This window comes from Phocoena sinus, chromosome 3 (assembly GCF_008692025.1).
Source record: "Phocoena sinus isolate mPhoSin1 chromosome 3, mPhoSin1.pri, whole genome shotgun sequence".
Classification (NCBI taxonomy): domain Eukaryota; kingdom Metazoa; phylum Chordata; class Mammalia; order Artiodactyla; family Phocoenidae; genus Phocoena; species Phocoena sinus.
The window spans coordinates 20381023-20403023 of record NC_045765.1 but is presented as its reverse complement, the minus strand read 5'-3'; the positions used below and the strand labels follow the sequence as shown (position 1 = coordinate 20403023).

The following is a 22001-nucleotide window of genomic DNA, read 5'->3' as shown; positions in this document are numbered from 1 at the left end:
AATGCATAACCTCAATCAAATCATGGGAAAACATCAGAGAAATCCCAAATGAGAAACATTCTATGAAAAAAACTGACCTGCACTTTTCCAAAATGTCAATGTCATGAAAGACAAAGCAAGATTGAGGAACTATTCCAGATCAAAGGACATTAGAAAACAGGCAACTGAATGCAATGCATAATCTGGGATTTTCTTTTGCTATTAATAGCATCATTAAGACAATTTTAAAAATCTGATTAAAGTCTATGCTTAATATAATAGTATTGCATTAAGATTAATTTTCTGATTTTTTTTTATCATTGTACGTGGTTATCTTAGAGAATGTCCTTGTTTTTAGGAATTATACACTGCAAGTATTTAGGGATAAATGGGCATCATGTCTGCAACTTACTATCAAATAGTTTAGAGAAAAAAAATAGAAAGAGTTATTAAGAAGGATAAAGAAGATATGGTAAATGTCTAACACTTGGGGAACCTGAGTGAAAAATACTAAGGGTATTTGGGAATTATTTGTACTATTCTTGCAGCTCTTGTCTGAGTATAAAAAAAAGTTTAAAAAAAAAGGTATATTTATTGTAAACAGCATATCGTCAGATTTGCTTTTTTACGCAGCTGAAAATCCCTGCCTTTTAACTGGAGTTATTTATTCCATTTACATTTAATTTAATTATTGGTTTTATATCTGTCATCTTGCTGTTTGTTTCCTATTTGTCCCTTTTGTTCTTTGTTCATTTTTACCTCCTTTTCTGCCTTCTTTTGGATTATTTTCTATTATTCCATTTTATCTTTCCTAAGTCTTTTTAACTTTTTTAAATTAAAAATTTATTTTTACATAGTTGTACATTCTTATGTAGTTGTAAGGAATAATACAGAGAGATCACACGTACTCTTTACACAATTTTGCCCAATGGTAACATATTGCAAAACTTTAGTGCATGTATCACAACCAGGATATCAAGAATGGATTTCCCTGGTGGCGCAGTGGTTAAGAATCCACCTGCCACTGCAGGGGACACAGGTTTGAGCCCCGGTCTGGGAAGATCCCACATGCCACAGGGAAACTAAGCCCGTGAGCCTCAACTACTGAACCTGCACTCTAGAGCCCGTGAGCCACAACTACTGAGCCCACGTGCCACAACTGCTGAGGCCTGCGTGCCTAGAGCCTGTGCTCCGCAACGAGAGAGGCCACCGCAATAAGAAGCCCGCGCACTGCAACAAAGAGTAGCCCCCGCTCACAGCAAATAGAGAAAGCCCGTGTGCAGCAACCCAATGAAGCCAAAAATAAAAATAAATAAAATAAAATTTTTTTCAATTTTTAAAAATAAAAACAAAGAATGATAGAAGCCAAGATAGAGAACATTTCCATAGTCATAAAGATTATTCATTTTGCCCTTTTAGAACTATACCCTCCCACCGCCACCCCTTCTTAACCCTTGGCAACTACTAGTCTATTTTTCATTTTTATAGTTTTGTCATTTCAAGATATTGTATAAGTGGACTCATACAGTATGTAACCTTTGGGGATTGGCTTTTTCACTTAGCATAAATCTCTGGAGATCCATTCAGGTTGTTGTATCTATTAATAGTTGATTATTTTTTATTGCTGAATAGTATTCCATAGTGTGGGTGTACCTTTGATTTTTTTTCTTTAACAATTTATCTCCTGAAGGATATCTGTCTTGTTACCAGTTTGGGGCTATTATGAATAAAACTTCTATAAACATTCATGTACAAATTTTTGAATAAATGTAAGTCTTCATTTCTATGGAATAAGCGCCAAGGAGTACAATTTTTGTATTATATAGTAGTTACTTATTTAATTTTTTTAAGAAACTGCCAAACTGTTTCCTTGAGTGGTTGTACGGTTTTACATTCCCCCCAGCAGTATATGAGTGATCCAGTTTCTCTGCATCCTGGCCAGCATTTGGTGTTGTTACTGTTTTTTATTTTAGCCATTCTGATAGGTGTGTAGTGGATTCTCAATGTGATTTTCATCTTCATTTCTCTGATGGCTAATGAAGTTGAACATCTTTTCATGTGCTTAATACCATCTGTATAACATCTTCACTAAAATATTTTTTTCTCATGTTCTAAATAGATTGTTTGCTTTTTTACTGAGTTTGGTTTTTTTTAATAGATCTTTATTGGAATATAATTACTTCACAATACTGTGTTAGTTTCTGTTGCACAGTGAAGCGAATAGCCATATGCACACACATGTCCCGATATCCCTTCCCTCTTGAGCCTCCCTCCCATCCCCCCCTAGGTCATCGTAAAGCACCGAGACGATCTCCCTGTGCTATGCTGCTGCTTCCCACCAGCCAACTATTTTACATTTGGTAGTGTATGTATGTCAATGCTACTCTCACTTTGCCCTCCCACCCCATGTCCTAAAGTCCATTTTCTATGTCTATCTCTTTATTCCTGCCCTGCAACTAGGTTCATCGGTACCTTTTTTTTTTTAGATTCCATATATATGTGTTAGCATATGGTATCTGCTTTTCTTTTTCTGACTTACTTCACTCTGTATGAGAGACTCTAGGCCCATCCACCTCACTACAGATAACTCAATTTTGTTTCTTTTTTTGGCTGAGTAATATTCCATTGTGCATATGTGCCACATCTTCCTTACCCATTCATCTGGCAATGGACATTTAGGTTGGTTCCATGTCCTGGCTATTGTAAATAGTGCTGCAATGAACATTGGTACATGTCTCTTTTTGAATTATGGTTTTCTCAGGGTATATGCCCAGTAATGGGATTGCTGGGTCATATGGTAGTTCTCTTTTTAGTTTTTTAAGGAACCTGCATACTGTTCTCCATAGTGGCTGTGTCAATTTACATTCCCACCAACAGTGCAGGAGGATTCCCTTTTCACCACACCCTTTCCAGCATTTATTGTTTCTAGATTTTTTGATAATGGCCATTCTGACCAGCGTGAGGTGATACCTCATTGTAGTTTGTTTTTTTTTTTTTTTTGCAGTACACGGGCCTCTCACTGTTGTGGCCCCTCCCGTTGCGGAGCACAGGCTCCGGACGCGCAGGCTCAGCAGCCATGGCTCACAGGCCCAGCCGCTTCACGGCATGTGGGATCTTGCCGGACCGGGGCACGAACCCGTGTCCCTTGCATCGGCAGGCAGACTCTCAACCACTGCGCCACCAGGGAAGCCCCTCATTGTAGTTTTGATTTGCATTTCTCTAATAATTAGTGATGTTGAGCATCTTTTCATGTGCCTCTTGGCCATCTGTATGAAATGTCTATTTAGGTCTTCCACCCATTTTCAAACTGGATTGTTTGGCTTTTTTCATATTGAGCTCCATGAGCTGTTTGTATATTTCGGAGATTAATCCTTTGTTGTTTCATTTGCAAATATTATTTTCTCCCATTCTGAGGGTTGTCTTTTTGTCTTGGTTATGGTTTCCTTTGCTGTGCAAAAGCTCTTAAGTTTAAGTCCCATTTGTTTATTTTTGTTTTTATTTCTGTTACTCTAGGATATGGGTCAAAAAGATCTTGCTGTGGTTTATGTTAAAGAGTGTTTTTCCTATGTTTTCCTCTAAGAGTTTTATAGTGTCTGGCCTTATGTTTAAGTGTTTAATCCACATGGAGTTCATTTTTGTGTATGGTGTTAGGTAGTATTCTAATTTTATTCTTTTACACGTAGCTGTCCAGTTTTCCCAGCATCACTTATTGAAGAGGATGTCTTTTCTCCATTGTATGTTCTTGCCTCCTTTGTCGTAATTAGGTGCCCATATATGCATGGGTTTATCTCTGGGCATTCTATCCTGTACCATTGATCTATATTTCTGTTTTTGTGCCAGTACCATACTGTCTTGATTACTGTAGCTTTGTAGTATAGTTTGAAGTTGGGGAGCCTGATTCCTCCAACTCCATTTTTCTTTCTCAAGATTCCTTGGCTATTCAGAGTCTTTTGTGTTTCCATACGAATTGTAAAGTTTTTTGTTCTAATTCTGTGAAAAATGCCATTGGTAGTTTGATAGGGATTGCATTGAATCTGTAGATTGCTTTAGGTAGTATAGTCATTTTCACAATATTGATTCTTCCAATCCAAGAACATGATATATTTATCCGTTTATGTCATCTTTGATTTCTTTCGTCAGTGTTTTATAGTTTTCTGAGTGCAAGGCTTTCACCTCCTTAGGCAGGTTTATCCCTAGGCATTTTATTCTTTTTGTTGCAATGGTAAATGGGAGTGTTTTCTTAGTTTCTGTTTCTGCTTTTTGTTGTTGGTGTATAGGAATGCCAGAGATTTCTGTGCATTAATTTTGTATCCCGCAACCTTACCAAATTCATTGATTAGTTCTAGTAGTTTTCTGGTGGCATCTTTAGGATTTTCTATGTATAGTATCATGTTATTGGCAAACAGTGACAGTTTTACTTCTTCTTTTCCAATTTGTATTCCTGTTGTCTCTTTTTCTTCTCTGATTGCCGTGGCTAGGACTTCCAAAACTATGTTGAATAAGAGTGGTGAGAGTGGACATCCTTGTCTTGTTCCTGATCTTAGTGGAAATGCTTTCAGTTTTTCACCATTGAGTATGATGCTTGCTGTGGGTTTGTCATATATGGCCTTTATTATGTTGAGGTAGGTTCCCTCTATGCCCATTTTCTGGAGAGTTTTTATCATAAATGGGTGTTGAATTTTGTCAAAAGCTTTTTCTGCATCTATTGAGATGATCATATGGTTTTTATTCCTTAATTTGTTAATGTGGTGTACCATTATTGATTGATTTGCATATATTAAAGAATCCTTGCATCCCTGGGATAAATCCCACTTGATCATGGTGTATGATCCTTTTAATGTGCTGTTGGATTCTGTTTACTAGTATTTTGTTCAGGATTTTTTTTGGAAGAGTTTGAGAAGGATTGGTGTTAGCTCTTCTCTAAATGTTTGATAGAATTCGCCTGTGAAGCCATCTGGTCCTGGACTTTTGTTTGTTGGAAGATTTTAAATTACAGTTTCAATTTCATTACTTGTGATAGTTCTGTTTATACTTTCTAATTCTTCCTGGTTCAGTCTTGGAAAATTGTACCTTTCCAAGAATTTGTCCGTTTCTTCATGGTTGTCCATTTTATTGGCATATAGTTGCTTGTAGTAGTCTCTTACGATGCTTTGTATTTCTGCGGTGTCTGTTGTAACTTCTCCTTTTTCATTTCTAATTTTATTGATTTGCGTCCTCTCCCTTTTTTTCTGGATGAGCCTGACTAAGGGTTTATCAATTTTGTTTTTCTCAAAGAACCAGCTTTTAGTTTTATTGATCTTCGCTATTGTTTTCTTCATTTCTATTTCATTTATTTCTGCTCTCATCTTTATGATTTCTTTCCTTCTACTGACTTTGGGTTTTCTTTGTTCTTCTTCTCTAGCTGTTTTAAGTATAGAGTTAGATTGTTTATTTGAGATTTTTCTTGTTTCTTGTAGTGAGATTGTATTGCTATAAACTTCTCTCTTAGAACTGCTTTTGCTGCATCCCATAGGTTTTGGGTTGTCGTGTTTTCATTGTCATTTGTTCCTATGTATTTTTTTATTTCTTCTTTGATTTCTTCAGTGATCCCTTGGTTATTTAGTAGTGCACTGCTTAGCCTCCATGTATTTGTGTTTTTTACAGTTTTTTTCCTGTGATTGATTTCCAGTCTCATGGCATGTGGTCAGAAAAGATGCTTGATATGATTTCAATTTTCTTAAATTTTCCGAGGCTTGATTTGTGACCAAAGATGTGATCTATCCTGAAGAATGTTCCATGTGCACTTGAGAAGAAAGTGTATTCTGCCACGTTTGGGTGGAATGTTCTATAAATATCAGTTAGATCTGTCTGGTCTATTGTGTCATTTAAAGTTTGTGTTTCCTTATTTATTTTCTGTTTGGACGATCTGTCCATTGGTGTAACTGGGGTGTTAAAGTCCCCTACTATTATTGGGTTACTGTCGATTTCTCCTTTCATGGTTGTTAGCATTTGCCTATGTATTGAGGTGCTCCTATGCTGGGTGAATATATATTTATAATTGTTATATCTTCTCCTTGGATTGATCCTTTGATCATTATGTAGTGTCCCTCCTTGTCTGTTGTAACATCTTTTTCCATCCCTTCACTTTCAGTCTGTATATGTCCCTAGATGTGAAGTGGGTCTCTTGTAGACAGCATATATATGAGTCTTGTTTTTGTATCCATTCAGCCAGTCTGTGTCTTTTGGTTGGGGCATTTAATAATCAAGGTTATTATCGATATGTATGTTCCTATTACTATTTTCTTAACTGTTTTGGGTTTGTTTCTGTGGGTCTTTTTCTCCTCTTGTGTTTCCCGCTTGGAGAAGTTTCTTTAGCGTTTGTTGTAAAGCTGGTTTGGTGGTGCTGAATTCTCTTAGCTTTTCCTTGTCTGAAAAGCTTTTGACTTCTCCATTGAATCTGAATGAGATCCTTGCTGGGTAGAGTAATCTAGGTTGTAGGTTTTTCTCTTTCATCACTTTAAGTATATCCTGCCACTCCCTTCTGGCCTGCAGAGTTTCTGCTGAAAAATCAGCTGATAACGTTATGGGGATTCCTTTATATGTTATTTTTTGTTTTTCCCTTGCTGCTTTTAATATTTTTCTTTGAATTTAATTTTTGTTAGTTTGAATAATATGTGTCTTGGTGTGTTTTTCCTAGGGTTTATCCTGTATGGGACTCTCTTTGCTTCTTGGACTTAAGTGACTCTTTCCCATGTTACGGAAGTTTTCAACTATAATCTCTTCAGATATTTTCTCAGACCCTTTCTTTTTCTCTTCTTCTTCTGGGACCCCTATAATTCGAATGTTGGTGTGTTTAGTGTTGTCCCAGAGATCTCTGAGATTGTCTTCAATTCTTTTCATTCTTTTTTCTTTATTCTGCTCCTCGACAGTTATTTCCACCATTTTGTCTTCCAGCTCACTTACTCGTTCTTCTGCCTCAGTTATTCTGTTACTGATTCCTTCTGCTGTATTTTTTATTTCAGTTATTGTGTTGTTCATCTCTGTTTGTTCTTTATTTCTTCTAGACCTTTGTTAAACATTTCTTGTATTTTCTCAGTCTGTGCCTCCATTCTGTTTCCGAGATTCTGAATCATCATTACTATCATTACTTTGAATTCTTTTTCAGGTAGATTGCCTATTTCCTCTTCATATTTTTGGTCTTGTAGGTTTTTACCTTGCTCCTCCATCTGTGACATATTATTTTGCCGTCTCATTTTTTAAAATTTTTTTATGAGTGGGACTGTGTTCTTGTCTTACTGGTTGTTTGGCCTGAGGCTTCCAACACTGGGGTTTTTGTAGGCTACTGGGTAGAGCTGGGTCTTGGTGCTAAGATGAGGAACTCCGTGAGACCTCATTCTAATGAAAATTCCCTGGGGTCTAAGGTTCTCTGTTAGTCCAGTGGTTCGGACTCAGAACTCCCACCGCAGGAGCTTCGTCCTTACCCTGGCAGGCTCATGAACCAAGATCCCACAAGCTGCCTGGGGTGGCAAACAAAAAATACAATAACAAAGTAAAAAATAAAATTAGACTAGGAAACTAACAGATATGTTAGGAAGAATATAAAAATAAAAATATAGATGAATCAACAACCGGAAGATACAACAGTACCACAGTAGTAAAAAAGAGGAGGGAAAAAAAAGGGGGGTGGGAGAGGAGGCTTTGGCTGCAGAGGGCAGGGCCTAAGCAAGGGTGAGGTTTGGGTAGTGGGTGGGGCCAATGCTCAGGACCCACAGGGCTGGAACAGGCCCTGGGGGCTGTGGGGGATGGGGCTTAGGCTCAAGGAACAGAAGGGGCCCAGGCGTGCCCCCCACTCCTGGTCTGAGAGGGCAGGGGACTTCACCTGGGAGCCCAGCAGGCTTCCTGGGCTCAAGTGGGTGGGACAAACGCCCTCCTCTCCTCTCCTGCTCCTCCAGTCTGGGAGGGCCCCTCCCCCTTGCCTCTCCTGATCTCCCCTCCTCCCTCCTATGCCCTCAAGGACCTACATAGCCTGGAGGGGGCTTTGGAGGGCAGGGGACAGGCCTGGGATCTCAGCAGGCTCCCCATACCGAGTGAGAGGGGCAATCGCCCTCCACTCATCCCCCACTCCTCCCAGATGGCTCCTCCCAACTGCCTCTCCTGATCTCCCTGCCTCCCTCCTATGCCCCCAGGACCCATGCAGCCTGGATGGGGCTTTGGAGGGGGGGATACAGGCCTGGGAGCTCAGCAGGCTCCCTGGCCCAAATGGGCCAGGCAATCGCCCTCCCTCCTCTCCTGCTCTTCCTGGAGAGTCCCTCCCGCCTGCCTCTCCTGATCTCCCGGGCATCAGGGATGCCGATCCTGTCTGGCTTCCACTTCTCCTCCCCCGTCAGTCCCCCTACATCCTACCGGTTCACTTTGGGGTTCCTCCCATCTCCTTGGGCATCAGAGTCCCCCACCAGCGGCCGGCAGGCGCCCTAGTTGCAGGGAGAAGCTAACTCCACGTCTTCCCACATCTCCATCTTGACTCTGCTCTCCTACTGTTGACTTTTAAGAGTCTTTATATATTCTAGATACAATCCTTTTTCAGATCTGTAGTTTGCAAATATTTTCTCCCATTCTGTAGTTTGTCTTTTCATCCTCTTTAACAAGGTCTTTCAAAAAGCAAGTTTTAAATTTTAATGAAGTCCAGCTTATCAGCTTTTTCTTTTAAGGAAAATGCTTTTGTGCCAAAGATTCCTTAGGATTGTCTGTGTAGAACATCATGTCATCTGCAAATAGGGAAAGTTTTATTTCTTTTTTTCCAATCAGTATGCCTTTTATTGCCTTACTGCACTGGCTAGAACTTCCAGTACTATGTTGAATGGCAGTGATGAAAGCAGACACCTTTGTTCATGATCTAGGGGAAAGCATTCAGTTCATTAATTATTGATTAATTAAAATATGAGTTCAGGGCTTCCCTGGTGGCGCAGTGGTTGAGAGTCGACCTGCCAATGCAGGGAACACAGGTTCGTGCCCCAGTCCGGGAAGATCCCACATGCTGCGGAGCGGCTAGGCCCGTGAGCCATGGCCACTGAAGGCCTGCGCGTCCGGAGCCTGTGCTCTGCCTCGGGAGAGGCCACAACAGTGAGAGGCCCGCGTACCGCAAAAAAATATATATATATGAGTTCACCATTAATTATTATGCCAGCTAAGTTTTTTTGTAGATATTCATTAATAAGTTGAAGAAGTTCCCTTCTATTCCTAGTTTTCTCAGTTTTTATCATGAGCAGGTATTGAATTTTATCACATGCTTTTTCAGCAAATGTTTTACTTTTTTTAATGGTTGCTCTTGGAATTACAATATGCATTCTTAACTTACTAGAGTCTGCCTTGAATTAATATTATATCATAACATGTAATGTAAGAACCTTATAACTGTGTATTTCCATTTACCCCACTCCCATCCTCTGTGCTATTGTTGTCATACATTTTACTCCAGGATGGGATCATATTTTTGCTTTAAACATTTAGTTGTTTTTAAAAAAATTTCAGAGATATGGGAGGGAAAGTCTTTATACTACCTAACTGTGATATTATGACCTATAATAAGAAATATATATATTTGATCTTCATCCTGTTCCTGGCACAGAGCTCTTTTGGAGTTTTATAAGTGATAAGAGTGATCAAGTTATCTTTGTTATGTTAGTGAGGGGTCTTTCAGAAAGCATTTGGTGACCTAAGGATAGGAGCTGGTTGCCAGGGGAACCGTGTAATTAGAGAGTTGGGACTCCAACCCTCCACTCCCAGCCCTCCCCCCACCCCACCCCCACGTCTTGGGAATGGGCAGGGGCTGGAGGTTGAGTTCAATTACCAATGGCCAATGATTTAATCAGTCATGCCTATCTAATGCAGCTTCCTTGAAAACCCAAAAGGCCTGGGTTCAGAGAGCTTCCAGGTTGGTAAACAGGTGGAGATGCCTGTAGAGTGATGTACCCAGAGAGCATGGAAGGGCCTCACCCTTTCCCCATACCTTATGCATCTCTCCCATTTGGCTGTTCTTGAGTTATATCCTTTTATAATAAACTGGTAATCTAGTAAGTAAAGTGTTTCTCTGAGTTCTGTGTGCCACTGTAACAAGTTAATCAAACCTAAGATGGGTTTCTGGGAACCTTCGATCTATAGCTAAGTGGTTCAGAAGCACACAGGTCAACAACCTGGACTTTCCAATTGACACCTGAAGAGAGAGTGGGAGGGCGGTCTTGTAAGATTGAGCCCTTAACCTGTGGGATCTGACACTATGGTAAATAGTGTCAGAATTGAGTTAATTGCTTAGTGGTGCTGAAATAAAACACACATCAGATCCACATAGCTACCATTTTGGGTGCTCTTCTTTGTTGAAGATCCAAGTTCCATGTGGTATCATTTCTCTTCCACCTAAAGAACTTAACTTCTTTTAACATTTTTTGTAGTGCAGGTCTACCGTAATGAATTCTCTCAGCTTTTGTTTATCTGAAAATGTTTTTATTTTACCTTCATATATGAATGGTGTTTTTACTTGATATGAGTTCTAGATTGATAGGTATTTTTAATTTATTTTAAAGATGTTCCATTTTCTTCTGGCTTGCTGATGAGAAGTCATTAGAATTTCTTACTTTTGTTCCCTTATATGCCATGTGTCTTTTTTCTCTGGCTGCTTTTTTTTTGTTTTCAGCAATTTGATTATTATAACTAGGTGTGGTTTCCTTTATGTTTATCCTGCTTGGGGTTTATTGAGATTCTGGAATCTGTGAGTTGATATTTTTGATCAATTTTTGAAATATCTTGGCCATTATTTTTTGCCCCAAACTTTCATCTTCTGGGAATTCAAGTACATATACATTAAGCTGTATGACACTGTTCCACAGAACACTGAGGATCTGGTGTTTTCTACTGTTGTTGTTTTGTTTTATTTTGTTTTGACTTGTCTTTTTTTTTCTCTTTTTCACTTTGGATAGTCTTCATGCTCCCTGATCTTTTCTTTTGTGGTGCCCAATTGTTGTTAAGCCTATCCAGTGATTTTTTTTTTCAGGTATTGTGTTTTTCAGCTCTAGAGTCTCCGTTTGGTTCATTGTTATAGTGTCCATTTCTCTTTGCTAAGTGTCCCCATCTAATCACTGATTATATATATTTTTGGTTAGTTGGTCGGCTGGTTGGTTGGTTGGTTGGTTAATTTTGAACATGTTTATAATAGCTGTTCTAAAGTCTACTAATTCCAACATCTGTATCAACTCTTAGCCTGTTTCTATGGACATTTTGCTCCTGGTTATGAATCACATTTTCCTGCTTTTTCCCCTGTCTAATAATTTTTCATTGTGTGCTGAACATTATGAATGCCACATTGTTGAGAGTCTGAAATTTGCTGACTTCCTTTAAAGAGTATTGAGTTTCATTCTTGCAGACAGTGATTTACTGGCAGATTAGCTTTCTCCTTTTAAGCCTTGTTTCTAGGATTTGTAAGGGTGTTCTAAATCAACCCTTCTTAAGATACTAGTCTTGTAGCTTAGTCTTTCTGGGATTGCACCTGAATGCCCAACACGTTCAATGAGATCTCTCCTCTAGCTCATTGAAACCCCATGTCTTTCAGCACTGGGTACTCTCCCGAATTCCCAGTGAGCTCATAGCTCCTCACTAGCTGTTCTCTCCCAGGCTTTTGGATCTTCTCCCTGTCCGTGTGCCAAGGGGGCCCCTTACACATATTTCTTGAGCTCCCTCTTCTTTGACACAAATTCCAGCCACCTCAGCTCTACTGAACTCCAGTCTCTGTTTGCTCTGCCCAACAAGCCCACTGCTTTCTGTTTGGGACCCACGCTTTCCTCTGCCTTAGTTAGAAAGTGCCCCCAGCAAGAAATCTGGGGTAAACATGGGGTTCACCACCTTTGTTTCCCTTCTCTCAAGAATAATAGTCATTTGTAGTAGCTTGTCCAATGCCTGAAAATAGTTATTTCATATATTTTGTACAGGTTTATAATTATTGATAACAGGAGAGTAAATCCAATACCAGCTATACTTGCTAAGGCTGGATCTGGATGTTAACCTTCCTCTGTATCTTGTTTTTAAATTTTGAATTTGAATTGCTATAGATAATTGTACCTCCATTTCCTACTATGTCCAATACATTAAAATTACTTTCTTGTCCCTTGGATATTTCTGGGTTTGCCATTTTGGGTTATAAAACCAGGACAAATGCAGGCCCTGGAATAAAAATTGGAAGAGAAAATACAGTTTGAAATAAAAAGTTATTAAATAGGAAAACTGTCTTGTGAAAGTAATAGGCCAAATACAGAGTAGAAATTAAACTTTAAAAGAATTGGGGGAATATCTTATAAATGTAATAATTTGGAGTCCTTTGTATTAAAAAAGAAAATTTGTCAGAGGAGGTATAGAATCGTACTTTAAAAAAAAAAACACATTAAAGAGATAAAATGGGGCTTCCCTGGTGGCGCAGTGGTTAAGAATCCACCTGCCAATGCAGGGGACACGGGTTCGAGCCCCGGTCCGGGAAGATCCCACATGCCGCAGAGCAACTAAGCCCATGTGCCACAACTACTGAGGCTGCGCTCTAGAGCCCGTGAGCCACAACTACTGAGCCTGCGTGCCACAACTGCTGAAGCCCACGTGCTACAACTACTGAAGCCCGTGTGCCCAGAGCCCGTGCTCTGCAGCAAGAGAAGCCACCGCGATGAAAAGCCCGCGCACCGCAAAGAAGAGTAGCCTACGCTCGCCGCAACTAGAGAAAGCTCGCGCGCAGCAACGAAGACCCAACACAACCATAAATAAATAAATTTTTTTTTTTTAAAAAGAGAGATAAAATGGATTTTCACAAATATTACAGACTTTTTAAAACTTTTGAATGGTAAGAAGCAAAGGTTTTAAAGTATTTATTCTGCTTTTATACCCTTGCTTTTACACAAATAATACCTGTGCCTGGTGGAACAGCAACGGGAAAGGGGAAAAAAGAAAATAAAAATGAGTAGATACTTTGTTATTTATCATTTTTATAAGTGACAGTGGCACAAAGAGCACCCTATTTTTCCAGATGTTGCAAAACTGCAAAGGGGCAGTTGTAGAAGAAAGAACTCTGAGATCTAGAGCTAGCTCTGTTGCTGCCATCTCCTTATCTGCTCATGAGCCGTCTATTCCTCAGAACTGCTATGACAAGCAGACCTGGCAAGAACCACCAAACAAACCTTCAGGCAAAAACCTTCACGCAGTCCAGAGATTCACCCTGTGCATCTGAGATTCATAACTTTTTTTTTTTTGGAAGCTGACATTGCTTTTAGAACAATGAGTTTGATTCACCTGTCTGAAGCACAGCCCCCGTTTTACAGCTATCCTGCTCAGAAGCCTCTGAATGTGCTCCAGCCCACCCTCGCTGGCCAAGCCCTGCCCTGCACAGAGTGACAAAGTCAAGGGCCAGAGTCCCTCTGGGACTCTTAAGTCCTAGACTTGAAATTTAAGAAGGCTGCAGTGCCCCAGCTATGACTTTTACTTCTTTGTTTTTACCCATGTTTATCCCTGCACTGAAATGCCTCCTGCCTCGGGCCTTCTTTACTCCTAGACCACTGTCAGCAGTGCCACCTCCTCCATACGAAGGCTGCTTCCAGCCCCTTGATCAAATGTGCTCTCTTCTCTGTGTCTCTAGAGCGCCACAGGCACCTCGCATACGTGTACACTTGCCCTGCGCTTTATGTAGGTTTCCTGTTGCATACTTCTTGCCCCTGTTCAACTATCCGCTTTTTGAGAGCAATATCCTCTTTTATTTCTCTTATTATTCCTTTTTTCTGCCAAACAGTACCTGGCACATTATGGCCATTCAGAAATATGTAATCTCATGATTAATTCTCTTGTTTACAGTATGATATAATTCTTCTTAACGTGTCCTAAACTAGTCTTTTTCAAATATCAAAGACTTTCCCTCTTTCTGACAGTTGCGAATTTATGAACAAATCCATTTCTGCCCTGTCCACAAGCTTTGTGATTTTGTAGGCCTTCACTGTATTCCTTCTTAGCCTTCTCTGGATTAGGGCAAAGGTTAGAGCATTCAGGGAGAATTGTGGTGTATGTTCCGTGAAACAGTAACTGTGATAGTGAACTCTCTCTATCTCTTCTCCACACAGAGAGATGTTCTTTACTACCATGGAGAGCCACCTTCTGCGCTGCAAAGTGCTGGAAATCATATTCCTCCACAGCTGTGAGACACCCACCCGCCTGCCCTTGTCTCTGGCCCAGGCCCTCTATTTTCTGAACAATTCCACATCACTGCTCAAGTGTCAGGTACATTTTTCCCTATTTCAGTTCCAGGCCTAGAACACCTTTTCCTTAATCCTTGATTAAGTAAATTATGTAAAAGTGTAAACGTGTTTTACACTTTTTTACATTATGTAAAAGTGACTTGAAAACTGTACAAAACCTCTAACTGAGGAAGGCATTTATTACCAATTGCTTTTACTATCTCTGCAGTCGGATAAAACCCAGTGGCAGACATGGGATGAACTGGTTGAGCATCTACAGTTTCTGTTATCCAGTTACCAACATGTTTTAAGAGGTAAGGAGCATTTGGTCACAAACCAGATGATGTGGGAGTCTCACAGTGGACATTATTATGAATTAAAGTTACATAAGGGACTCTAATTTGTTAGCTTCAGTAAACCATTGTTCTTTGGTGTAACTGTGAGGAACAAGGAAGGACATAGCCGGAATCACTGCTGTGAAACAGAAGAATTCACATAGTATTTTTGTTATGGCAGATACTACAGTGGTCCTCACAGTTATTAGGCTGTGCAGGTAAACAAAAGTCATCCTAACATGAGAAGGATTTAGTAATGACCTGATTTGGCCCTGGCGTCTTTCCGTGGCCTATCACTGCAGCGTCTTTGTTGGGTTGATTGCTCACTGACTCGGACATTGTAAATATCCGTCAATATGATGCAAATACAGAGCAAATCAGTGGCAAAGTAAAAATGTACATCTTGCAAAAGTTGTAAGACACTCTTAAGTCTGTGAAAGTGGCTCTGCTCTAGTCACAGGCAAAGCCAGTGATCCGTGAGGATCTGGAAAAGTTATACTAATTAACACTCAGGGGGCAAATATTGACAAGGATAATGATGGAATAGCTGCTTCAAATAAGAATGATTTGATTAGCCAAGGATTAATGTGGTCCCTGGGGAAACTAATGTAATTATTAATTACATAAGGAAAGATAGTAAGTTTTCAGGGGAGAAAACTGACATGTCTCTTGATGTGATACCCTGAGAAGGACACCTCATCACTTATGTAGTGTTCTTGCCAAAAATTCATGACCTGAATCTAATCAGAAGGAAGCATCAGACAAACCCAGATTGAAGGGCTTTTACAAAGTAGCTGGCCTGTACTTTCAAAAGTCACAATGTCTTAAAAACAAAGAAAGACTGAAGAACTGTTCCAGATTAAAAACAAACTAAAGCACATGAATATTTAAACGTAAAACATGATCCTGGATAGGATCCTGAACCAGGAAAAAAGAAGTTATAATGTGCATTATTGGGACAATTGGTAAATTTTAAGTAGATTATATAATAGTATTGTGTTAATATTAAGTTTCATTTTTTTTATAATTATCCTGGCTTATGAAAGTAAATACCCTTGGTCTTAGGAAATCCATTCTCAAGTATTGAGGGGTACAATGTCCAACTTATTCTCCATCAGTAAGGGGGAAAAATGCATATATATATACACACACACACACACACACACACACACACATACATATATACATAATTTACCTGCCATGATCATATTGAGGTTGATTTTAGCTCAGTAATGGCACTTGGGAAGATAAGATGGTCCTTACACCCACTTGGGCCTGGAATTGAGGAAGCTGTTACAGAAACATTTTAAAAAGCACTGGATTTAAGACAGAAGGTCTGGGTTTAAATCCCAACTCCATCACCTACTCTGCATTGGGCAGCTAACTTTATGTCTCTAGACCTCAGTTTCTTCCTTCTATAGAACGGGGATGGTAATACATAACTTGCCAAGACTGATTGCTAATGGGCGTGAGATAAACGTAGAAAGCGCTCAGTCAGTGTTAGCTGCCTGTCATCTGGCCAGGAGGGTCTTCTCTGTTTCAGGCGCCTGTAACTAAAACATAAGAGAGAGCATTGTCAAGGCCACGACATGTAATTGTGTGGTTTGTGCATTTTTTAACACGCTCAAAGAAAGGTATGTGTCCTTCTGAGAACAAAGCCCCAAAGGCAAATTCCATGCCTTATGGAGGTTTATGTAATTGTTTCTTTTGGAGATCTAGTGAAAGTTTAATATTAAAGCAGCTCGGTTTTGCTTAAAGTTCACCTTTAAGACTTCTTGTTCATTTCTGTTTTGCGTCCCAGGGAATACACCTGGGTCATGGGCAATAGTAATTTAAGATGGACATGGGATCTACTTTTATTACAGAATATTCTTCTGCCTTGAATAAAGGAGAGGAAGGCCTCAGACCAGTGTATATTGACCAAGAATAAACGGGGTGTGTTCCAATGCTATTTTATCCTTAACGTTGTTTCCAGCTTCTTTGGAGACCAGGAGTTAAGAAGGAGAAAAAAATATTTAGAACCAGTAGTTTGAAAACAGAGTCCTACAAAGAACTACAAAGAACACAGCTGAATGGTTCCCTGAAATGGTCAGTGTCCTTGTCAGTAGGCATTTTACTGTGAGGGCTCCTTAGTCATCTCTGTCCTCTTCAAGTGGGCTGAGGACATTGTTGAGTGTGTTTTGAGGTCGGCTGGAGTTGTCCAGCTCCAAGGGCAGGGGAAGAAGGGAAGAGGTTGGGGAGCCTAAGCTCGCCCTATGTTTATGGGAACCTCTTAGCATGGAGGAATAGAGGAAGGGAGCATAGGTAAATGCGCATGCACTGGCTTATCTAACCCAGTACCCCTGTGAAGGTGAGTACCACCCACCTTTCACAGATGGGAAAACAAAGGCTGAGAGGAAAGTAAATGCAGAGCCAGGTCTGTTGCCAAAGTCTGTATATGGTGAAAGCACACTGGAAGGAACTAATTTTCTGTGAAATCACTGGGTCAGATTAGAAGGTGAGATTCTAAGGAATTTCTGACCCCCCACTTTCTAAACTCTCTATACATGGTTAAAATACTTTTGTATCTACCCTTGATCCTGGGGAGAAGTATATCTTGAAGCCCCACATCTTGTAAAAATGTTTCTGTAGAGGGCAGAGTAGCCCCACTGAGAGGTGGATGCTGGGCTGTCGGCTGAGCTCACATTCTCTGGCTGAGAGAATCAATCCCCCACACCCCAGTTTCACAACCATGCAACTCAAGTCAGCCTCGGCAAAATTATGAATTGCCATAATGCCGTGAGTTTTCCTGATGCTTATGAATAATTAGAACCTCATATTTTGAAACTATGAATTCTAGGAATTTAAACATATAGTATTTAAATGAATGAAATGCATGCTTTTCCTGAATTCCGCTCTGCTGGACCACTTAGGGCGATGCGGAAGTCAGACACCTGTTCACTCCAAGGAGAGTCTCACATACAGCCTTCCTGCAAGGAGCCCTGTCCACAGAGGGGAGAAAAGCAGACTCAGGCAAGATCAGTTAAGTTCATACATTCATCCAGGCAACAAATATTTACTGAATGCCTCCTCTGTGCCTGGCTCATTGGGAAAACTTCAATGAATGAGACCAACATGGCCCCTGCCCTCCTAGAGCTTAACTGTCTAGTAAAGAGATTGACCCTAAACAAACCACCACACAAGTAACATATAATTGCAATGAAAATAAATGCTGTGAAGGAAAGTACAAGTGCACAAAACAGGACTTACACTGTTTATGGAGGAACCCAGGAAGGCCTCCCTGAAGAAGTGATACTTGGGCTGAGATATGTTAGCCCTGCGTGAGTGTTGGGCTGAGTGTTAGCCAAGCGAACAGGGAGGGAAAAGTTTCCCAGAAAGAAGAAACAGCATGTCCAAGGGCCTTGAGACAAGAAGTTGCTTAATGAGTCCAAGGAACATAGAGCAAACTGGTGGGACTAGGATACAGTGAGCAAGGGGGTAATAGCACGAAACGAGACCACGGTACTAGACAGGAGCAGGTGTGAAGGGCCCTCCTGTTAGGGAGTTCGTGTTAAGGAATTTCACCTTGATTCCAGAGTGAAGGGAACCCATCAAAGTGGTTTTAAGTAAGGTCACTCTGCCTGATGTGTGATAAATAGTTTGGCCGAGGACCAGAGAGGTCAGGGGAGGGATGATGGTGACAAGGGTGTGGGTGGTGCAGTGGGGAAGGCAGTGACGGATCAGAAGCACTTTGAAGATCAGTGTGACAGGGCATGGGTGACCAAGGCTGAAGGATGTCGCCCAGTACTGACGTGGAGATAAATGGAAGATCTGCAGAGAAGATAAAGAGCTCAGTGTGACTGTTAGATTGGAGATTCCTGTAGTGACGATGATTATGATAAAATAATAGTAGCTGATCCTAGTGTTGATCCAGGAACTAATAATACTACCAGCCAGAATATCTTGAGCCAGGCCTTGTGCCAAATAAACCCTTTACATAAATCACCTCACACAATAATCACAAGAACCTCCGATGTAAGAACTCTCCTCTACTGAAGCATAAAATCCAAGGCGTTGCCAACTGGACCAGAATGGTTCAAGTCCACTGGCCAAGACTTCCTCCCCTTGGATGGTGGTTAGGTGGGCACTGCCAACCTTTGCTTCTTTGAATTTCCTGTATTAATAAATTCCAAATTCTTGCTCCTAACCCACATGTTCCCTATATCCCACTCTATTCAGCCAATTCTATCTTTTCAAAGTCATTTTAATGTTTTTCAGAGTAGTACATGCTTTGTTTAAGAAAATCAAATTCTACTCAAAGGCTTTTGTCCCCTGTGACCGTTCTCCCCCAGTAGCAGAGTGAAATAGAGCACATTTCCCTGCTTGAAACCCTCCAGATACTTGCCTTTGCTTTCAGAGGCCAAACTCCACATTGTTCTGTGGCCCAGCCTGCCTGCCAGTCTCCTCTAGTCCTGCTCTCCTTCTTACTACCCAGATCTTACCTCCAGTTCTTGAAACAAGCTCTTCCTGCATCATGGCATTTGCACTTGTTCTCTCTATCTGGACTGCTTTCCCCCTAGACCTTTGCATGCTTACGTCCTTCTCATCCTTTGGGACTCAGCTAAGAGGCCCTCCCTGACTAGAGTGAGCTGCTTCCCTCGTTTCCCCAGTGTTCCTCTTCATCACAGCACCTGATTTATTTATTGGGTTGCACTCACCAAAACTATAATTGTTTTTGTTGGCTTGTTCACTGTCAGGCACTGTCACTGCAGCTAGAACGTCAGTCCATGAGGGCTGGGCCCAAGGCTGTGATCCCACTGCATCCCCGAAGTCTAGCCCAGTTCCACAGAGTAGGTGCTCACTGTAAATGTTTGTTGATTGAATGTTGAAAGGGCCCTGTAATGACATCTCAAGGCAGCTTCACCTCCTATGTTTCCAGACTTTTTGGATACTCTACAGTGTATTTATTGTACTTTCTTTTCAGTTTATTCTGTTTCCCAAATTTCTGGACACTGTAGTTCAGTCCTTCTAATAACCCTGTTAATGAAGGTGCCATTACCCCCATTTTATAAATGAGATAGAGAAAATGATACTGTTGTGGCCTCTGGCGCACCTGGGAGTCAGAAGGGCTGCAGGGCTCTTCTCACTTCATTTGCCTTATATGTAACCTTGAGCTCCTTTCCCTCAATTCCACACACTTCCAGAACCTTGTTGGGACTGAGTTATGGATTTGGAATGAGATACCTTTAGACCTTTGTACTTTTCCCCAGTATTTTATTTTTGGACTTACAGAAAAGTTTAAAGCATAGTACGATGCACACCCATATAAACTTTACCTTGATTCATAAGCTGTTAACATTTTGCCACATTTGGTTTATCTGTTAATCCATCTATACGCTTTTTTCTTTCCCTTTTTCTTGCTGAACCAGTTAAGAGTAAGTTGCACTGTCATAATCCTTCATGCTTAAATACTTCAGCTTGAGAATACGAATATTCCCCTACATAACAACTGTGCGTCATCCCGCTCATTTTATCCTTGATTTAGTATTATCTAATGTGTGCCGATAACATCCTTTATAGGTGTGCAGTTTTGCTTTGGGCCAGGATTCAGTCAAACAGCACACATTGTACTTGGTTGTTATGCTCTTCAGTCTCCTGTCATCTAACACAGCTCCCAGCCTTTACTTGTCTCTCGTAATATGTACATTTTTGAAGAGTCCAGGGCAGTTATTTTGTAGGATGCCCCACAATTGGGGTTGCCTAGTTATTCTCTGGTGACCAGCAAGAACATGGAAGAGATGAGGATGTACACCCCTTTCCCAGTGCGTGATGTCAGAGGCAGAGACTTGAGCCCAGCCCTCATGGACTGACATTCTAGCTGCAGTGACAGTGCCTGACAGTGAACAAGCCAACAAAAACAATTATAGTTTTGGTGAGTGCAACCCAATAAATAAATCAGGTGCTGTGATGAAGAGGAACACTGGGGAAACGAGGGAAGCAGCTCACTCTAGTCAGGGAGGGCCTCTTAGCTGAGTCCCAAAGGATGAGAAGGACGTAAGCATGCAAAGGTCTAGGGGAAAAGCAGTCCAGATAGAGAGAACAAGTGCAAATGCCATGATGCAGGAAGAGCTTGTTTCAAGAACTGGAGGTAAGATCCGGGTAGTAAGAAGGAGAGCAGGACTAGAGGAGACTGGCAGGCAGGCTGGGCCACAGAACAATGTGGAGTTTGGCCTCTGAAAGCAAAGGCAAGTATCTGGAGGGTTTTAAGCAGGGAAATGTGCTCTATTTCACTCTGCTACTGGGGGAGAACGGTCACAGGGGACAAAAGCCTTTGAGTAGAATTTGATTTTCTTAAACAACGCATGTACTACTCTGAAAAAAATTAAAATGACTTTGAAATACATTTTTTAATACGTAAAACTTGAGGTCCAAAGAGGACCAAGAACAAAGGACTGGAAATGGAGGTACCACAGGTACTCACATGCCCTTTGACTTGTATCCTAGTAACTCATCAAGTCTTTGCCTAGACCCTACCTACCAAAATTGGACTTCATCTTCCCAAGTCATAAAGGAATAAAAAGCAGTTCAGAACAGTTCCGCTAACCTTTTCCCTCTTGCAGAGCACTTACGGAGTTCAGTGATCGATCGAAAAGACTTAATAATCAAAAGGATTAAGCCCAAGCCCCAGCAAGGAGATGACATCACAGTGGTGGACGTGGAGAAACAGATTGAGGCCTTCCGCAGCCGCCTGGTCCAGATGCTGGGGGAGCCGCTCGTCCCACAGCTCCAAGACAAGGTGCACCTGTTGAAGCTCCTGCTTTTCTATGCCGCAGACCTGAACCCTGACGCAGACACCACAGGCCTGGAGCAGACCCTGAGGTCCTTCTAAGCACTGAACGCCAAGAATACCTCCTGAACTCTATCTCAAATTACTTGGAAGTTCTAAAAGTATAAAAAGTAGTTTAAAATCTTATAGGACCAAACCTATCTTATTTATCTGTAGGCTATAATAACTTTCTGTTTAGTAAATATCTTTTTTTTTATAATCCTATCCTAGCCTGTTCTCAGATATGGCTTAAATATATAAGGTGTATATATTTTTTAATAAATTATTTATCTGTACTTCTTTTGAAACACGTAATACTATATGCACTATATGTTTAACATTTCAAGATGTGAAAAAAGAATCCGTGTGCTGAACAAATTCTAGACATCAATGTTATGTCATTCAAGGTACTGACAACCTGTTTCGAAAGAGAAAGAGATATTTGTTTCTCCCTAATGGAAAACAAACATCCTATATTGGACCTGTGATATTGCCTATGAATTTGACTTTGTGGCCAGTCTGTCAAGATCTAATGCAATGAAAGGGGTAAAAACAAAAGGATTGAGTGTGTTACAAAAAATCTGATGTTAAAAGCATACATACAATAAAAAAGCAATGGTTTTTCAAAATACCAAGTTTATCACGCTTCGGTTTCAT

At 40.7% G+C, this 22001-nt stretch overlaps 1 protein-coding gene across 3 annotated transcripts in view; it reads left to right on the top strand.

Annotated features, from left to right (window-relative positions):
- Positions 1-21980, top strand: part of SIMC1 (SUMO interacting motifs containing 1) — a 98484-nt gene extending 76504 nt beyond the window's left edge. For all 3 annotated transcript variants that reach the window (XM_032628920.1, XM_032628924.1, XM_032628922.1), the window contains 3 exons: positions 14091-14247; positions 14434-14518; positions 21139-21980. In XM_032628920.1, the coding sequence (XP_032484811.1) occupies positions 14091-14247; positions 14434-14518; positions 21139-21407 (511 nt within the window). In that variant the 3' untranslated portion in view covers positions 21408-21980. The remainder of the gene's footprint in view (positions 1-14090; positions 14248-14433; positions 14519-21138) is intronic.
- Positions 21981-22001: the final 21 nt, after the last annotated feature.